The 18,031-nt window shown below is 48.7% G+C and overlaps 1 protein-coding gene across 1 annotated transcript in view; it reads left to right on the top strand.

The window, feature by feature from the left end:
- The window catches only part of LOC100009895 (acyl-CoA 6-desaturase), a 35,086-nt gene extending 17,674 nt beyond the window's left edge, over positions 1-17,412 (top strand). Inside the window, exons 3-7 of the mRNA XM_056803575.1 lie at positions 166-363; positions 923-1,024; positions 8,968-9,093; positions 14,426-14,486; positions 17,257-17,412. Of these exons, the coding sequence (XP_056659553.1) occupies positions 166-363; positions 923-1,024; positions 8,968-9,093; positions 14,426-14,486; positions 17,257-17,306 (537 nt within the window). The 3' untranslated portion in view covers positions 17,307-17,412. The remainder of the gene's footprint in view (positions 1-165; positions 364-922; positions 1,025-8,967; positions 9,094-14,425; positions 14,487-17,256) is intronic.
- The last annotated feature ends 619 nt before the right edge of the window (positions 17,413-18,031 follow it).

Genomic DNA, 18,031 nt, shown 5'->3' with positions numbered 1-18,031 from the left:
CACTATGGATGACCTGGAGGTGGACACTCAAGTTGTCCTTTCAGCCCAGGAAAGCTGGCTCCTCTGGGTGGGAGCAGTGGGTTGCTTGAGGGCCATTCGGAGATCCTGTGTTCTGCCTGGGATTGTCCAGGTGTCTGAGTCCCGTCTTGGGCTCTGCCCTCTCAGCCCCAGATTACTGAGGACTTCCGAGCCCTGAGGAAGACTGCAGAAGACATGAAGCTCTTTGAGACCAACCACATGTTCTTCCTCCTGCTCTTGGCCCACATTATCGTCATGGAGAGCGTTGCCTGGTTCACTGTTTTCTACTTTGGCACTGGCTGGATCTCCACCATCTTGACAGCTTTCATCCTAGCAACTTCCCAGGTGAGAAACATGATCATGGAATGCCATAACTAGGAGGGACCTTAGGGGAGAGAGCTTAGAACTGGACTGTCTGAGATGAAGGAGACTCCCTGGGGTGGGAGAGCTTAGAACATCAAAAATAAAATGTCAGAGCTGGAAGAGAGCACATAACATGGAATGTCAGAGCTGGGAGGGACTTTAGAGAATATTAGCTTTGGAAGGAGCCTTAGAACATGGAGGTTAGAACATAGAACAGAGAGCTTAGAACACAGAACACAGACTATTTGAGCTGAGAGGAACCTTATGGATCCTTCCACCTCCTAATTTTACACTTGGGGAAACAGGCTTAGAAAGGGGAGGCCACCTACCCCCAGGTTTCATGTTGACTTAGAGATGGAGCTGTAATGACAGCTGGGGGCCCCTGGCTCCCACTCCTATGTTCCCTCTGCCTCGTGACTCTCCCAAGGTACACCTGAGCCCCTCTTCTCTGTGCTCTCAATTGGACCATGTGGGCTAGTCCTTGCAAGTGCATTCTGGGGCTCCTAAAGTATTGTTTGATCAACCTGCTCTCGTCCTCCAGGCCCAGGCTGGATGGCTCCAACATGACTATGGCCACCTCTCTGTCTACAAGAAATCCATGTGGAATCACGTTGTCCACAAATTTATTATAGGCCACCTCAAGGTAAGCACCGCCGTCCCTGTGGCAGACTCAGTGCATCTCATTTGCCTTTAGAAATCAGAGTTTTCCGCAGGTTGATACCTTCAAGCTAATCTGGGTGAGGAGAAACAGGAGATCGCCTAGACCTCCTCCATGCATTTGTGCAGGTTGTCCCCATGCCTTTGTCACTTTGTTCTCTCCGAACCCTTCTCTGTAAGACTCAGCTCAGGTGCCAACTCTGCCGTGAAGCCTGTCCTGATTTCCTTCCAACTGAAAATACTCTCTATCCTCAGATTTTCCTAGAATGTTCTATCTAAATCAACTCGTGCTCTTTCTAGATCCCTCTTGCTCTGCCTGGATCTCTCTTGCTCTGTCTAGAGCTCCATTGATCTTTTTAGGACCACCTCACCCCCATCTAGACCTCTCTTGGGCTTTTGGAATCTCTTTGTTTATCTAGATCTCTCTTCCTCTATTTAGAGCTCTCATGTTCTTTCTTTTTTAAGATGTGAAGAACTTTATTTTTTTATATTCATTTATTTTTAAAAACTATTTTTCCATGTTTCTATGATTCATTTTCTTTCCCCTCCCCTCTTCCTTTCCCTGAAGCCAACAAGCAATTCCACTCTCATGCTCTTTCTAGATCTCTTTTACACTGTCTGGTCCCCTCTTCTTTCTAGACCACCCTTACTCTATTTAGATCTTTCTTGCTGTCTGGAGCACATTTGCCCTATTTAGACCTCTCTTGTTCTTTCTAGATCTCTCTTGCTCTGTCTGGACCACCCTTGCTCTATCTTGACCTCTCTTGCTCTTTCTGGACCTTGCTTGCACTGCCTAGACCCCTAGCTTTGCCTAGATCTTTCTTGCTGTATCTGGCTCTCTCTCTCTTTTTGGGGGGAGGGGTATTTAATTAATTAATTTAGAATATTTTTCCATGGTTACAAGAATCATGTTCTTTCCCTCCCTTCCCCTCCCCCATAGCTGATGCCTAATTCCACAGGGTTTTACATGTGTTGTTGATCAAGACCTATTTTCATATTAGGTTTGCACCAGGGTGATCGCTTAGACTGTACATCCCCAATCATAACTCCATCGAACCATGTGATCAAGCAAATGTTTTTCTACTGTGTTTCTACTCCCACAGTTCTTTCTTTGGATGTGGATAGCTTCTTTCTCATAAGTCCCTCAGAATTGTCCTGGGTCATTGTGTTACTGCTAGTAGGAAGTCTGTTACAATCAATTGTGCTACAATGTATCAGTCTCTGTACAATGTTCTCCTGGCTCTGCTCCTTTCACTCTGCATCACTTCCTGGAGGTCCTTCCAGTTCACATGGAGTCCCTCCAGTTCATTATTCCTTTGAGTACAATAGTATTCCATACTATCAAATACCACAAATTTGTTCAGCCATTCCCCAATTGAAGGGCATCCTCTCATTTTCCAGTTTTTTGCCACCACAAAGAGCTCAGCTATGAATATTCTTGTACAAGTCTTTTTCCTTATTATCTCTTTGAGGTACAAACTATCTGGTGCTCTTTTACTCTTTCTAGATCTCTCTTGCTCAGTCTAGGCTGTTCTTCTTTCTAGACTCTCCTTGCTCTCTCTGGAGCACCCCTGTTCTCTCTGGATCTCTCTTGTCCATCATCCTTAGTCATGTGCTTCTTGTATCATGCTCCAATCCCATTAGGTTATAAGCTTCTCCAGGGCAGGCACTACTGAATCCCTCTTTGTATCACCAGAAGCTAGCATAAATTGGAATGAATGAGTGACTGGCTAAATGAATGAGCTGATGGATGGATGTGTATTTGGATGAATGAATAGATGAATGGATGAATGCCAAAGCAAGACTGGCAGAGAATGTCCCCTCCGGGGGCCAGAAGGCAGGGCCAGGAGGTCTGAAGCCTAGTGAAAAGGATGAGGCTGGGATGGCAGGTCACTGCTGGGTTGGCAAGGGGTGACTTTACTTTGCCAAAAGCCCTCTGATATAAGGAGAAGAAGCTGTGGTCACTCCCATTTTATGGTAGACAAAACTGAGACACAGAAAGGTTAAGAGGCCTGACGACTTTGGGAGGCAGTAGTAGAGCTAGTTGTGCAAGTCAGAAGACCCGAGTTCTAATCCCACCTCCAACACTACTTGTATGGCCTTGAGCCAATCCATTTACCCTCCTGGGCCTCAGTTTCCTCCTCAGCAAGGGTAAGATTCCTCCCAGCTCTTTGCTCTTTGAGCCTGATAATTTCTTCTGATGCCTCAGTGTGGCATGGAGGTGACTTGGGCCTCTCAAATCATTGGGATTATTTTTCTTTCTTTCTTTTTTGTTTGTTTTGTTTTGTCTTTTTAAACCCCTTACCTTCCGTCTTGGAATCATACTGTGTATTGGTTCCAAGGCAGAATAGTGGTAAGGGCGAGGCAATGGGGGTGAAGTGACTTGCCCAGGGTCACACAGCTAGGAAGTGCCTAAGGCCAGATTTGAACCCAGGACCTCCCTTCTTTAGGCCTGGCTCCCAATCCAGTTAGCTACCCAGCTGCCCACACCATTGGGATTATTTTTGTCTTGACTTTAATCTTTACAAGGAGTCAGGGTAACCCGGATATGCCCAGTTTACAGATGAAGAAACTGACACCCTAAGCTGCCTAGGGGCTCAGGAACTTGGGGCAAAGAGAAGAGCTTTCCAGCTACAAGGGAAGTGGAATGGCAGGCCTTGGGTCCTGAGCTGGAATCTCAGATGTACTCCTTACTGGTTGAATGGCCTCAAACAAATCTCTGCCCAAAGCAGTCTTCCAGAATCTCAAAGCCAGAGGAGCAAATGAGAGAGACCCCATTATACACACTCAGCAGGAATCCTGTAGCTTTGCAGAAGAGTAAGCTGGGGTCCAGGGGAAGCTAGATGGTGTAGTGAATAGAACATTGAGCCTGGAGTCAGTCCTGAGTTCTTATCTGGCCTCAGACACTTCTAGGGCAAGTTACTGACTCGCTGCCTGCCTCAGTTTCCTCATCTATAAAAACCAAAACAAAATAGCACCTCCCTTCCAGCCTTGTTGTGAGGATCAGGTGAGATATCTGCAAAATGCTGACTATATTAATAACCCTCGCAGGGCCTCATTGTTCTCCTCTATAAAGTGGGGGATCTGAGTGGAAGAATCTCTCCCCTCGCCTTCCCGGGCCTCAGTTCGCTCTTTAAGCTTCTGCCTACGAACATGGCTGGCCCTGCCCGCTGGGCCCGGGTTGTTCCCCTTTCCTCTTCCATCCCCCACCAATTGATTTCCCTCTTTCTTGGCTTGAGCAGAGCTGCGGAACCTTCTCACGGCCAGCGTGGCCTCCTCCTGGCCCAGGCTGTGAGAGCTGCCCGGTCCAGGCCCATGGGAGCCCCAGCTTCCGAAGCGGCTGCCCTGCCTGAGCTCCTGTGAGGCTCTGGACTCCTGCCAGGGCTGGGGGCCTGAGTCGCACAGGCGGCCCTTTGTGTCCTCCCCCCTCCCTCTCTCTCTCTCCTGTTTGCTCCTTTCAAATAAGGGCTCTCTTGAATGCTGGAAAGCGCCATCGTCCTCTCAAGCAGCCTTAGCCTTGCGGGCTCCACAAGGATGGTCTGTGTGGCCCTCTTGGCCCTGCGCCCGACGAAGGGATGCCACCCAGGCTGGCCGGGATGGGGAGGGGTCAGAGGCTTCAACCCTCCTCCAGATGGCGTGTTTTGGTAGGCTGAATCCTGCTTGGGAAGGGACCAGGTTACTTCTTGGGAGGAGGAAGAGATGGAGCGGGGAGTGGGGGGGGGGGATCAGGGCACCCAGATTGCCCTCCCGACTGTTTCTCCCTGAACTCAACCCTTCATTCCCCTTTGCTGAGCGTCACCTGTGTGTCAGCCACTGCCAGGAACTGGAGAGCCAAAACCACAAAGGAGCCACCGCTGCTCTCTCGTGGCCTTTCGGGGTCTGGCAGGGAGGCTTGATGGGGAAGGGACAGCCTATGCATGTGGGTAAACAGAAAGTCATTTCAGGGAGCTCTAGATGAACGGGGGGGGGTGTGGGGGGGAGGAAGGAGATGGCCCTTGAAGGCAGCTTGGAATTCTAAGAGGCCGTGGGGAGGAAGGGAACCGGCTCCCGGTAATACAAAGGCTCGGAGGTAGCATTGAGTCTTAGGAGCAGCTGACAGGCCAGTTTGGGGGAACACAGAGTGTGTGAAGGGGACATGGTCAGATTCATTTGTTTCAGGTGTGTCTGACTCTCCAAGATCCCATTTGGGGTTTTCTTAGCAAAGATACTAGAGTCGTTGGCTATTTCCTTCTCTAGCTCATTTGACAGATGAGGAAACTGAGGCCATCAGGGTGAAGTGACTTGCTCAGGGTCACACAACTAATAGGTGTCTGAGATGGGATTTGAACTCAAGATTCTAAGCCCAGGGCTTTATCCACTGGGCCACCCACTGCCCATAAGCCACCTATATGCCAGCTAGAATTGGATTGTCTGGGCACTGACTTCATTTCTACTCAACAAACATTTTTAAAGCACCTACTGTGTGTAGAGAACCCTTCTTGATGGGGAGCTGGAGGGACAGCAGCATCCCTGCCTGCCTTCCTAGAGCTCCTGGCTCTCCTGCACTGGTGGCATCTTCCTATCTGGTCTCCCTCTCAGAGGCTGACCCTATGGGAGCACATCCTTCCCATGCTGCCCCACTAGTTCTGCCCAGATGGCCGCACTTGCTGGAGATATTTCCTCATTGATGGAGCTCCCTTTTCCTGTTTGGTCCAACCAACATGTCTTGAGGACTTCCTAAGATGTGAGACACAATGCTCAGACCCTGAAGCCTCCGAGCAGCTGGCCCAAAGCCCTCGTTTGGGAGATGAGGGAACCAGAGAGCCCAAAGGCTTCCAGGTCTGACCCATGGTCATGCAGCCAGCCATGGAGAGCTGGTAAGATTCAAACACAAGTCCTCTGCCTCCAAGCCCAGTGCTCCTTCCACCACTCCATGCTGCCTCAAAGAAGTGGGAAGAAAGCTCCCTCTGTGCTCAAGAGCTACATAGGACCTGGGAAGCCTCAAATGGGTACAAATGGGGAAACAGAGTCCCTAAAATCACACAAGTGTGGATCAAAATCAGAATTCGAATCAGGGTCCTTTGTCTCTAAAGCCAAAAAAGTTAAGTTCTAGGAAGGCTTTTCAGGCTACTTGGTATAGTAGAAAGAATCCTAGACTTAAACTGGGTCCAAATCCTCCCTTGAATGCTTATTAGCTAGGTGACCTTGGGTAAATCACCTAACCTCTTGAGCCTCTGTCTTCTCTTCTGCAAAATGGGAATAGTCATCTCCCTCCCTGGGAGGCTATGAGAGTCAAATAAAATACTATATAGGTAAGGCAGCTAGATAGCTCAGTGGATAGAACATCAGGCTTGGGGACAGAAGGTCCTAGGTTCAAATCTGTTTTCAGAATCATCCTAGCTGGGTGACCCTGGGCAAGTCATTTGACCCCGTTGTCTCTAGCCCTTACTGCTCTTCTGCCTGGGAACAACCACAATATTGATTCTAAGATGGAAGATGAGGGTTTAAAAAAAGAAGCCTCTCTACATAAAGTGCCTTTCAACCCCAAAGGGCTCTCCAGGGTGTCCCAGATGTCTCAGTGCAGCCTTCAGCTTTATCCTTGGCAGGGATTCCTTAGTATTTTCCTCTCGAGCTTTGCATGCGGTTTTTCTCCCCTTGTGGCCTGCTCAGAGGCTTGAGCTTTGGGGGTGACCCTTGCTTGTGCCCAGTTAATCACTGGGGCCCAGAGACTACTGACGAGCCCTCAGCTGCCTCCTGGGTGTTCACTTCCTAAGACAGGCAGAGAGATTTGGATGCAGATGGCAGATTTGCCAAAAGCCCGGCTTGTGCCAAGAATGTTTCTCAAGCAAAAATGCTTGTTTGAGCAAGCGGGTGTTTTTGTTGGTTGGCCTGCATGCTCGTCTGAGACATTAACCTGGCACAAGCTCATGGCCTTGACTGAGATGTCTGCAGGACAGCTTCTGGGGAGCCAGCGTAGGGGATGCCCTGAGACCAGGCTGTCACTCGTCTGCTCAAGAAGCCTCCTTGGCTCCCTGCTGTGGTCTAAAAGACAAGTTCCCCTGTTTGACATGCTAAAAATCCTGTCCCCTCTTCCCAGCTCCACCTCCCGACTTCCCTGGCTTTCTTTAAGTCCCAACTAAAATCTCCTGGTCTGCCCCCCCCCCATTCTAGTGCCTTCCCTCTTCCAATTACCTCCATTTTACCCGTGTGTAGCTCCTTTGTCCCCATTCATCTGTGTGTTATTAGATCATGAGCTCCCTGAGGGCAGGGACTGGCTTGTCCTTTTTGCATCCGCAGTGATTCATACAGTGCCTGGCATGCAGTAGGTGCCTAATGAATGCTGATTGGATGTTGAACAGAAGAATATTGGAAACATGGGAGTAAAATGTGGGAGTCCCTTGAGTTTTAGAAATCCAGGCTCCTGGAATCTTAGACCTATAGAATGTTGCAGCTGGAAGTAACCTTAGACAGGTTACTTAAACAGGGCCATTCAGTGGACAGCCACTGATTAAGTAAGGGCTTCCTCACTGGGTGCCTTGGGCCACGAATGGATCTGTGAACTCATAGAAGTGGCTCCTCCCTCATAGGACACACATTGGATCCCACTCAGGGCTCCCACATGGAATGCTTTAGGCATTTGTATATCTATTCATGTGTTTGAGCCTCCTAACAATACTGTGAGGGGGGCGGCTTGTGGTTAGAGTGGCATGCTTGGAGTCGGAAGGACCTGGGTTCAAATCTGGCCTCAGACACCTCAAAGCTGTGTGACCCCGGGCAAATCACTGAACCCCCATTGCCTAGCCCTTACCACTCTTCTGCCTTAGAACCCATACTCAGTATTAACTCTAACTCGGAAAGTAAGGGTTAAAAAAAAAAGGAATTGTAAAAGAGAAAGCCTGGCCCATGTAGGCGCTTAATAAATGCCCGTTGATTGATTGGTGAGATGAAGGAGGTAGGGGACACAGTCATCTGCAGAGAAGTGGGCTTTGTGGGGGGATGGAATTAGAGGGGGTTGAGGAGATGCGCCAGAGGGTCCATAAGAATGGCCAGAAAAGGGCGGCTATCTACAAATGAGGGGCCTGATTGGAGTTAATGATAATGGATCCAGCCGTTGCCATTCTGGGACTTCCTCTTTGTGTATCGATGATCTTGCACTCAGGAAGACCTGAAGAAGGATCTCACCTTAGACACTTACTAGCTGCATGATCCTGGGCAAGTCACTAATTCCTCCCAGCCTCAGTTTCCTCTTCAGTAAAATGAGAGGGCTTGACTACACAAGTCTGTCCAAACTGCTTCATGGTCTTCAGATGGAAGCTCACAGATTTGGAACTGGGAGAGGGTCTTTGAAATCATCTGGTCCATAAAATAGCAGAGCCAGAAGTGGGTCTGCCTAATCCAGTCATCCTATATTACAGCATGGGAAACTGAGTCCAAAGGAAGCAAATAGCTTGCCACAGGTCCCACAGTTTATCCATTCTTTCCTAAGAGACTTCCCTTTCCACTTAAATGTTTATCAATGCCTTTTGCTTTTTACATCAGTGATTTCTAGAAATCCTCCTCTTCTCTTCTCTCTCTCAAGCTCCCCCCCCAATAAAAGAGGTTAGTTAAACCCTCCCTTGTAGCAAAGAAAAGTATTGGGTTAAAACAGCTGATGCAGCAACTGATCTGCCAGTGTATCCAGCATTCTGCCCCAGTAGCTTCCACCTCTCTGCTAAGATGAGGGAGGTATGTCTCATTGGCAGTCATTGGTTTGACTTCCTCAGGGTGGGTCATCTTTGAAGGCCATTACGATAGATGTGGCACATAATGCCCATTCCCCTCTCACAGTCTCTGGCTGCCTTTGCCTCTTACCTTGAGCTTTCCTGGCCCCAGTGCTCTTGATGAATAGGCTGTTTCCAGGGCTCCAGTTCAGAACCCATCAGCCTCATCTCTTGTCTTTCCCCCCTCCAGGGAGCCTCAGCCAACTGGTGGAATCATCGACATTTCCAGCATCACGCCAAACCCAACATCTTCCAGAAGGACCCTGACGTCAACATGCTCCATGTTTTTGTCCTGGGCGAGTGGCAGCCAGTGGAGGTAAGAGGAAGAAGAGGAAGGAGTTGTGGAGTAAGATAAGAACATGGGTTGGAAATGGGGTTTGGGGAAAGGCCAGCTTGTTCCTCTTAATATCTTGAGCTGAACCTCTGGACTTAGGATCAGGAAGAGCTGTATTCATCACTCAGCCTCTCACCCTGGGCAAGTCACTCATCCCCCTCAATGAGCCTCAGTTTCTTCACATGTAAAATGAATGGGGTTGGGTTAGATGTCTCTAAGGGGCCTCCCCATCTTAAATCCATGATCCAAATGTCTGAGGTCAGATTTGATTCCAAGTCTTCCCAACTCCCAAACCCAAGGTCCTGTCCAAAATACTTAGACCAGCTCCTCAGTCTAATGGATGCAAACATCCCATTGTGCAGAATCTTAGCAATGGATGTCCAGTCATCATGTCTTAACTCATCCCTGAAAAAGGAAGTCTATTCCAACATAGTGGCAAGTGCTCATCACTTGCTTGAAGGCCTCTTAGGTGGGAGAGATTCACCCCGTTCTGAGGCAGCCCCTTCTGCTCAGGGACAGCTCTCACAGTCAGGAGATGTTTCCCAGGATCCAGCTGCAATTTTCCTCTTTCCATTTTTCCCCTATGGCTGGTCAAGTTAGGCCATGTGATTCAAAGAAAGGCAAAAGGGTGTCCCTTGTTCCTGAGGAGCTCACCATCCAGAGGGGGAGAGGAAATCACAAGCCTGTATGACGGGTACGCAAAATACACTGGAGGCAATCTTAGGAGACCAGGAAAGGCTTCCTGTAGAAAGTGGGATTTCAGCTGGGACCCAAAGGAAGCTAGGAGGCTGAGAAGAGAAGGAGGAGTGTGGGGGGAGAGACAGAGACAGAGAGGACTCCCAGGACCCCATAGAAAGGAGGAGAAAAAGGAGGAGGAGGAAGAAAGCCTACCAGGCAAGGGAAATGCCTAAAGGAGTCTCTAGTGGGAGACAGGGTGAGGAGACCAGGATTGCAGAGCTCTGGGGAATCAGGGAGGCAGGGAAGTGAGGTGGAGGAAGACCAGAGAGGGAAGAAGGGGTTTCTAGCAGGAGGAGGGCTCCCAGTTCTGTCCTCGAGCCAGGAAGAACAGATCGAATTCTGCTTCTACACGGTAGCCCTCAGCTTGCAAGTGGTGGCTTGGAAAGTCTTCTCTAGTTGTCCTTCCTGACCCACCATCAGGAAGTCCCGTGTCAGCTTTGATTCAGGGTCATGTATGTAGATGTGTAGATAGAAAGGGTGATTGGAGCCTGCCAACAGATAAGGGCTCTGTGTTCCCTGGAACACCCGCTTTTGAGAGATTTAGATTTTTGAGAGATTAGACCCAAATCTAAAACTCCAAGGTGGATCCCACTGCCTGGGATCCTGTGACCCACCAAGGACGCTCACAACCTTGATAACCTTGGGTAAAGCACTTTGTTCCTTGGGCCTCAGTTTCCTGATTTGTAGAAAAATAGGATTGGCAGAGATGGCCTGTGAAGTCTCCTCTCTCTTTGTGTCTCTTTCCTCTATCTCTCTCTGTCTCTCTCCCTCTCCCTCTCCCTCTCTCTGTCTCTGTCTCTCTCTGTCTCTGGCTCTCTCTCTCCCTCTCTCTGTCTGTCTGTCTTTCTCTGTCTCTGCCACTCTTTGTGTTTCTGTCTCTCTCATTTTCTCTCTCTCTGTCTCTGTCTCTCTGTCTCATTCTTTCTGTCTCTGTTTCTGTCTCTCTCTCTCTCTCTGTCTCATTCTCTCTGTCTCTTTCCCTCTCTCTGTCTCTCTCCCTCTCTGTCTCTGTCTCTCGTTGTGTCTCTGTCTCTGTCTCGTTTTCTCTCTCTCTCTCTCTTTGTCTCTGGCTCTCTCTCTCCCTCTTTGCCTCTCTGTCTCTGTCTCTGTCACATTCACAAATAGGATATTGGATTTTGAATTTGAAGGTCTGGGATCGAATCACCTCTTACTCTCTCTAGTGAGTAGACAAGTCACCTGCCTTCTCTAGGCCTCAGTTTCCCCCTCTGTAAATCAAGGCAGCTGGAATTGAGGGCCCCAGAGGTCCCCCTATCCTGCCACCATCTGTGTGTGTGTGTGAGGGAGTTGGAGTCAGTCCTCCCCAGGCCGCCTCGGCTTCCCCAGGCTCATCTTGAATGCCAGGGTTTTAATTTAAAATCGGGTTGCCATTAGCAACGGGATTACTCCTGGCTTTGCCACCGTGTACGATTTCACAGAAATCCTCTTTCCAGAAACAAAAGGCTTCCTGTTTCATGGGGGTGGGGGTGGGGTGGGGGAGGGAGTGGGCTCTGGCTGAGCTGGACCGTGTTGTCCCCAAATGAAGGCTGGCCTCTGGTGGGGGCCTCCCATAGGTAGGATTTCCTTCATTCCTTCATTTATTCGTTAGTTCCCTAAACGTTTATTAAGCCCCTGCTCTGGGCCCGGTTCCCGGGGGCAGAGCTGTGGCGCTGAGGAGGTGGCCCTCTTTTGGGGGCTCTGCCCAGCAGAGGGATTATGGCCCCCCCATAAATGAGAAGCCCTCACATCACTGACGAAAGCCAGGAGAAACTTGGCCCTCCCCTGTCTTAGACCCACAATGGAGGTTACTTGGAAGCCACTGAGGCAGGCGTCACCCCCAAATCTTCCCAACTCCAGGCTTAGAACTGGGGAATTGGGTGGCTCTTGAGTCGGACTGCTGAGGAGGCGGTGTGGTCCTAGAGCGCTCAGCATGGATGGGAGGGCAGAGAGGAGAGGAGAAGAGGAAGATGGAGCTGGGCAGTGAAGGGCCTTGAATGCCAGACAGAAGCATGCTTTACCTGGTAGGCTGTGATAGGCAGAAAGGGGAAGGGGGGAGATTAATGAGGGCCACAAAAGGGGCCTTTGAGGTCATCTAGCCCAACCTCCTCATTAGTTTGTTTTTTAACTCTTCCCTTCTCTCCTGGTCTCAATTCTAAGACAGAAGAGCAGCAAGGGCCAGATGATCAGGGTTAGGTGACTTGCCCAGGGTCACACAACTAGGCCAGCTTTGAACCCAGGTCCTCCTGACTCCTGGCCTAATGCTACTTAGCTGTCCCAGCCTCCTCCTTTTTTAACAGAGGAGGAAACTGAGTGTCGGGAGGTAAGCGATTTGCCCAGGGGATGCCTCCGGATTGGCTTGAAAGGCAAATCAGTGAGAAGTAAGGGGGATGTGGCCGGATCTTCCCATCTGTATGGCCTCGGATGAGTGGCTTAACTTCTCCGGGCTTGTAAAACTAGAGGGCTGGCCTAAATGGCCTCAGATGGCCCCTTCCAGCCCTTCCCACCTCCTTGGCAGGACCAGACCTGCTAAATACTGTGGTTCCCTGGCGATGGGCTTGGAATTTAGGACCAGGGTGCGAGGATGTGAGCTCTGACTGCCTGGCCTTTGTCAGAGATGGGGGCAGTGAAATGACCCTAAGTTTGGGACCTGGGTTTGAATCCCTGGCTGTGGCCCCTTGGGCAAAGCCCCTCCTCTCTCTGTCCCCCGGTGTCCTCCGGGAAAATGATTTTCTTATTGAGTCAATCCACCCTTTTTTGGCCTCTTTGGGGTTTTCTTGGCAGAGATGTTGGAGGGGTTGGCCAATTCCTTCTCCTGCCCATTTGACAGATGAGGAAACTGAGGCAAACGGGGTAAAGCGATTTGCCCAGGGTGGCCCGGCTAGCGAGTGTCTGAAGCTGGATTGGACCTCCGGACTATGATAGGATTGGCCTTTGAGCTGGAAGGGGCCTCTGAGTTTTTCTGACATCTGGTGACTAGCCTGAGCCCGAGGAATGTTAAATCTCAGCATGGCGAGAGACGGATTTCCACGGGGGGCGGGGGGGGGGGTTTGCCCCAAAGCTGTTACACGTGGTGGCAGCCCAGAGGGGAAGGGACAGACTTGGAAGAGGGTGGCAGCTCGACATGGATGGCAAAGCCCTGAAAAGGCACCTCAGAGGCCGGCCAGAGCATCCCTCCCCTTACTGCCCATTCTGCAGATGAGACAGCCAAGACTGGGAGGTTCAATGCCTTCCCTGGGATGGTTAGACAGCTGGGCAATAGCGCTGTTCCCTTTCCAACCGTGTCCAAGTCCAGGGCCCTCCCCATGGTGCTGACGTGCCCACTCTGCCTTAATAACCTCATTCTCCAAAAAGGCGCCATCTCCCCGCCCCCTTCCTGTGCCAGAGGGCAACCACCTCCCTGGCCTAACTGAAACATGGCACTGGGCAGCGCCTGGGCAGGCCCCTCCCCAGAACGCCCGATCCCGGCCGGCTTCCTCAGCTCAGAGCTGAACGCGTCCCCAGGAGTCCTGGCTGGAGTCGGGGCTTTGCCAGGGCTGCTGTACCCAGCTCCACTTTGACCCTTGCCAACCCTTGGCAGCGAGGGAAGGGCCTCCTTCCCTTGTGCCTTTCGGTCCCTCTCTGCCTGTGCCTGCCCCTTCAACCCCCTCATTTTTGTCCAGGTGTGACTCCGTTCTGCCCACCTGAATGAGTGCCACAAGGCTGGCCCCGTGCCTTGGCGCAATGCAGCCCTTGGAAGATAAGGGCAGGAAAGGGATTTTCTGACTGGGAGACTTTCCCTGCCTGAGGGTCCCTCCCGTGAGGAGGGCTTCCTTGCTGCTGGAGGTTCTGCCCCCTAGCAGGAGGGGACCCTCCATCAGATTTAACGCGTGCCAACAGCTGGCCCTCATTGCCCATTTGGCTTCCTGCCCTTATCGCCAGAGGTCATCCTGGTTTCAGGGCCCCCAGCCAGACAGGGTTTTTATCCAGGTGCTGTCCTAGGAAGGCAAATACAGGAGCGTGAGGGACAATTGCTGTTTCATATGGGGCGCTGCACACAGTAGGGACTTAATAAAGGTTTATTGGCTACCATACTGTGTACTCATTATTGAGCTTGAGACAAGTTCTATTCCTCAGCACTGGCCTTCTGCAATTGATTGTTTATTCCAAGGGTAGGACTTTACATTTATCTTCATTAAATTTCATCTCGAGAGGCAGCTAGGTAGCTCTGTAGATAGGGAGCCAGATCTGGAGATGGGAGGTCCTGGATTTAAATATGGCTTCAGACTTAGCAAGTCATTTAAGCCCTCCCTCCCCCTTGTCTAGCCCTTACCTCCCTTCTACCTGGAAACTGATCATTAGTATTGATTCTAAGATGGAAGGTTAAGAGATTATTATTTTTTAGATTTGGCCCCTCTTTCTAGCCTGGGAGGATCATTTGGGATTCTACGTCCCCCAACGTGGTAGCCAGTACTCCTGGCTTAGTATCTTACAACAACAAAACCCCCATCCTCTTCCCTCCCTGCTGGCCCCTGTGCTGGGCTCCCACTGGGCCAGGGCTCAGGAGCGAGTGGTTCTGAACGATTTCCCTTCTCTCCTCCAGTATGGCAAGAAGAAGCTGAAGTACCTGCCTTACAACCACCAGCATCAGTACTTCTTCCTGAGTGAGTACAGCATTCCCAGCAGAGCAAGTTCTCCTCTTCCCTTTGGGACCAGTTTGTGTCCGAGGAGGGCAAAGAACAACAGAGGGGATGCCTGGGTGGTTCAGTGGATAACAGAGCCAGGCCTGGAGATGGGAGGTCCTGGGTTCAAATCCGGCCTCAGATACTTCCTAACCGGGTGACCCTGGGCAAGTCACTTAACCCCCATGGCCTAGCCCTTACCACGTTTCTGCCTTGGAACCCATCCACTGTATTGATTCTTAGATGGAAGGTGAGGGGTTAAAAAAGGGGAGACATAGAATACTGACACTGAAAGGGAACTGGAAATCAGACCTAACAGCGGTAGTAGTAGTAATAATAATAATAATAACTAGAGATCCCGTCTCATAAGCATATTATTAAAATGATTGTGAATAATCTAATAATAGAATAGCCCATCTAATAATAATGCTACCTGATGATTAGCATGTTCCATTATTATAATAATTATATTTAATTTAATAACTGGAGATCTCATCTAATAAAGAACAGTAGATCCCAATGAACCGTTATTAAATATTATGTCTTAATAGTCTAATTTATATTAAAATGTAAATCACTGGAGATACTATATACGATGTTATGTTAATAATCAATATTATTGTGCTAATAACAAAAACTAGAAACTACTTATAATGATAGCATAGATTGTTATATACCATCATATTAATCATCAATTATAATTTGAGATCAATCTAATAGTGAGATCTCCTATATTAATAATAGATTCTATACAAATAATTATTATAATGAATAGTAACAAATAACATAGTAATTTTGATATTAATATCTGGAGGTCCCGTCTAATGGGAATAATATTACCACTAATAATGACAGCTTCCATCTAATAAGTATGTGATTACAAAGGTTATTGTATGTATGTATAATATGTCCCATATAATAAATACCACCTGATAATTAGTATAACTTATTACTATATCATAAGAATTCTAATAAATTCAATAATGATTGGAGCACTCATCTATGAAATACCATTAGACTCTAAAATTATTATCGATTATTAGATCACAATATCATAATTAATATATTGTTCATCATTGGAGAAACCACATAATAATGGATGGTTATATTAATAATTAATGTTATTATGCTACTAACAATAACTAGAACCCCCTGTAAAATAGCATGTGTTGTTATACTATAATAGCAATAATAACTATAGAGTCAATTGAATAATAATAGGTGATATAATATAAATTAACAGTTATTATAATTTATATAATACTGATATAAGTAAACTGGAGATCCCATCTAATCCCAGTAGTACTGCCAATAATAAAGATAGATCTCACTTAATAAGTATATTATTATAATGGTTATGACTATATAATATTAATATAAGAACATGTCCCCTCTAATAAGTACCACCTAATATCTAGTATATGCTATAGTATTATATTGTAATAAATTCTACAATAATTAGAGATTTCATCTAATAAATAATGTTAGATCCCATCTAATAATTATTATAGATTATTGTATATATACATAGATATGTAGGAAATATTATATTTTATTATAATATTTGCATTATAAAATATTCATATCTATGTTAAATATAACAAAATTATAAAATATTTGTATTTTATACATAACATGTATTATAAAAATAAAATAAAATATTATAAAAATAAAATCTAGAATATATTATAACATTCTCTTATAATATAAATATTTTATTTATTATAAAATGATTTCCATCAATGAATAATAATAATAATAACCAGTAATATTAATCACTGGAGATACCTAATATGCTGTTACAATCAATTTTATTGTATTTATTTTATTATTGTATTAATATCAATAGCTAGAAATAATAACAACACATATTACGCTACATTAAGAATAACTAGAGAGCCATCGCTAATAATAGATCCCTCCTGACTAGACTGTATTATGCTACTGTTGTTAGTAACATTGTGATGTTGATATTAGTACCTGGAGGTCCCGTCTCACTACACTATGGAGCCTTTATGAGGTGCTTTACTATCAGTAAAATACTTTACAGCTTTTAAATCATTATAGCCTCCCAGCGTCCTCGTGGAGCAGACAGTTATCCCTGTTTTACAGATGAGGAAACTGAGGCAGCCTGCTCCTTGCCTTGGGTCAGCAAGCTAGTAAAGAGTGCAAAGCTGGATGGGAACTCAGGTCTTCCTGACTCGGTGGCCTCCTTTCCCCAGAACACCTCTGTGAGCAAGCCTGTACACCTCCTTATTTTAGACCCATTTTAGAAATGAAGACATGGAGGCCCTTTAAGTAGATGCAAAATAAGGCTATTTGCCGTGGTCCAGAGGCTCTCTCAGTCCAGATTCTTTGACTCTCTGAATCTTAATACGCTTCTTACTCTTCCAAGCTATGAACTCACCCATTTTATAGATGGGGGAACTGAGGCCCAGGCGTTTCAGCCCCACAACTCCTAAGTGGCAAAAACTCTGACTCCCGGCAGGGTCCCCTGGATGGCCCCCAGACCCATCTTACAGATGAGGAAACCAAGGCCCCCAGATAGGAAAGGACTTGTCCAAGGCATCCCACCTCCTAGGCCGTGGCTCTGCTCTCTTCCCTGGGATGCTCCCCCCGCCCCCCCATCCCCTCTGCGGCAGCTCCAGGGGTGGGGGAGGGGGGAGATGAGGGCCGAGCCCCACCCCCACCCCCACCCCTGCCCAGCCCTCTGGTCCTTCTCAAAGTCTCTCCTTGTCTCCTCTCCCCGCAGTTGGGCCGCCATTGCTCATCCCGATGTACTTCAGTTTCAAATCATCATGACCATGATTGTGGCCAGAGGGACTGGGTGGTGAGTCCCCTGTCCGCAGGGCTGGAGGTCAGGCCCCTCCCCGGGCCAGGCTCCCTCACTGCCCCCTTCAGGTCCGGGATGGTCCCAAACTTTGGCCTCCATTGAGGGCCTCCCTCGCTTCCGGGCGTGTTTCTGCCGGTGGCTCCACTCAGGAGGGACCAAACGTGGGAGGTTCCCCGAACCGGAACCTGGCAGAACCTCAGAACTCCTCCAGGCCCATCTGAGGGGCAGCAAGCTGTCCTCTCGCTCAGAAGAGCCCGAGTTCAAATCCTGCCTTTGATGGGCCCCCAATGACATGAATGGGGAATCCACCCACCCGTGCCTTCCCCGCCCCCTTTTCGGTCAGACACCTTGGGCTCTGCTCTCCTGGCGGCAGCCCGGGGGTGTGGCCGGGCGCTGGCCTCAGGCACAGTAGCTCCCCCCCCCCACTCCCCACGAGGCTCCGGATCAGGGACCCCAGAGCGCCCGCCTGTGGCCCTGGAGGAGTTTCCTCGACCATGAAATGAAGGGAGCCCCAAGTAAAGGCCACGTAGACAGGAGGCCGAAACACAAGAGGAGGCTGCCCTGAGCCCCTCCTGCTGGGGGTTCAGATCCTGCTTTTGCCAAGGCCCAATCCCTTCGCTCCAGTCTCCTCCTCCCCAGCCCGGTGTAAACGAGGGGGGCCTCCGACCCTCGGGAGGAATGGGAGGCAGCACTT

The sequence above is a fragment of the Monodelphis domestica genome, chromosome 6 (assembly GCF_027887165.1).
Source record: "Monodelphis domestica isolate mMonDom1 chromosome 6, mMonDom1.pri, whole genome shotgun sequence".
Lineage (NCBI taxonomy): Eukaryota > Metazoa > Chordata > Mammalia > Didelphimorphia > Didelphidae > Monodelphis > Monodelphis domestica.
Note: the sequence above shows the minus strand (reverse complement) of the source record. Positions and strands in the feature narration are given on the sequence as shown.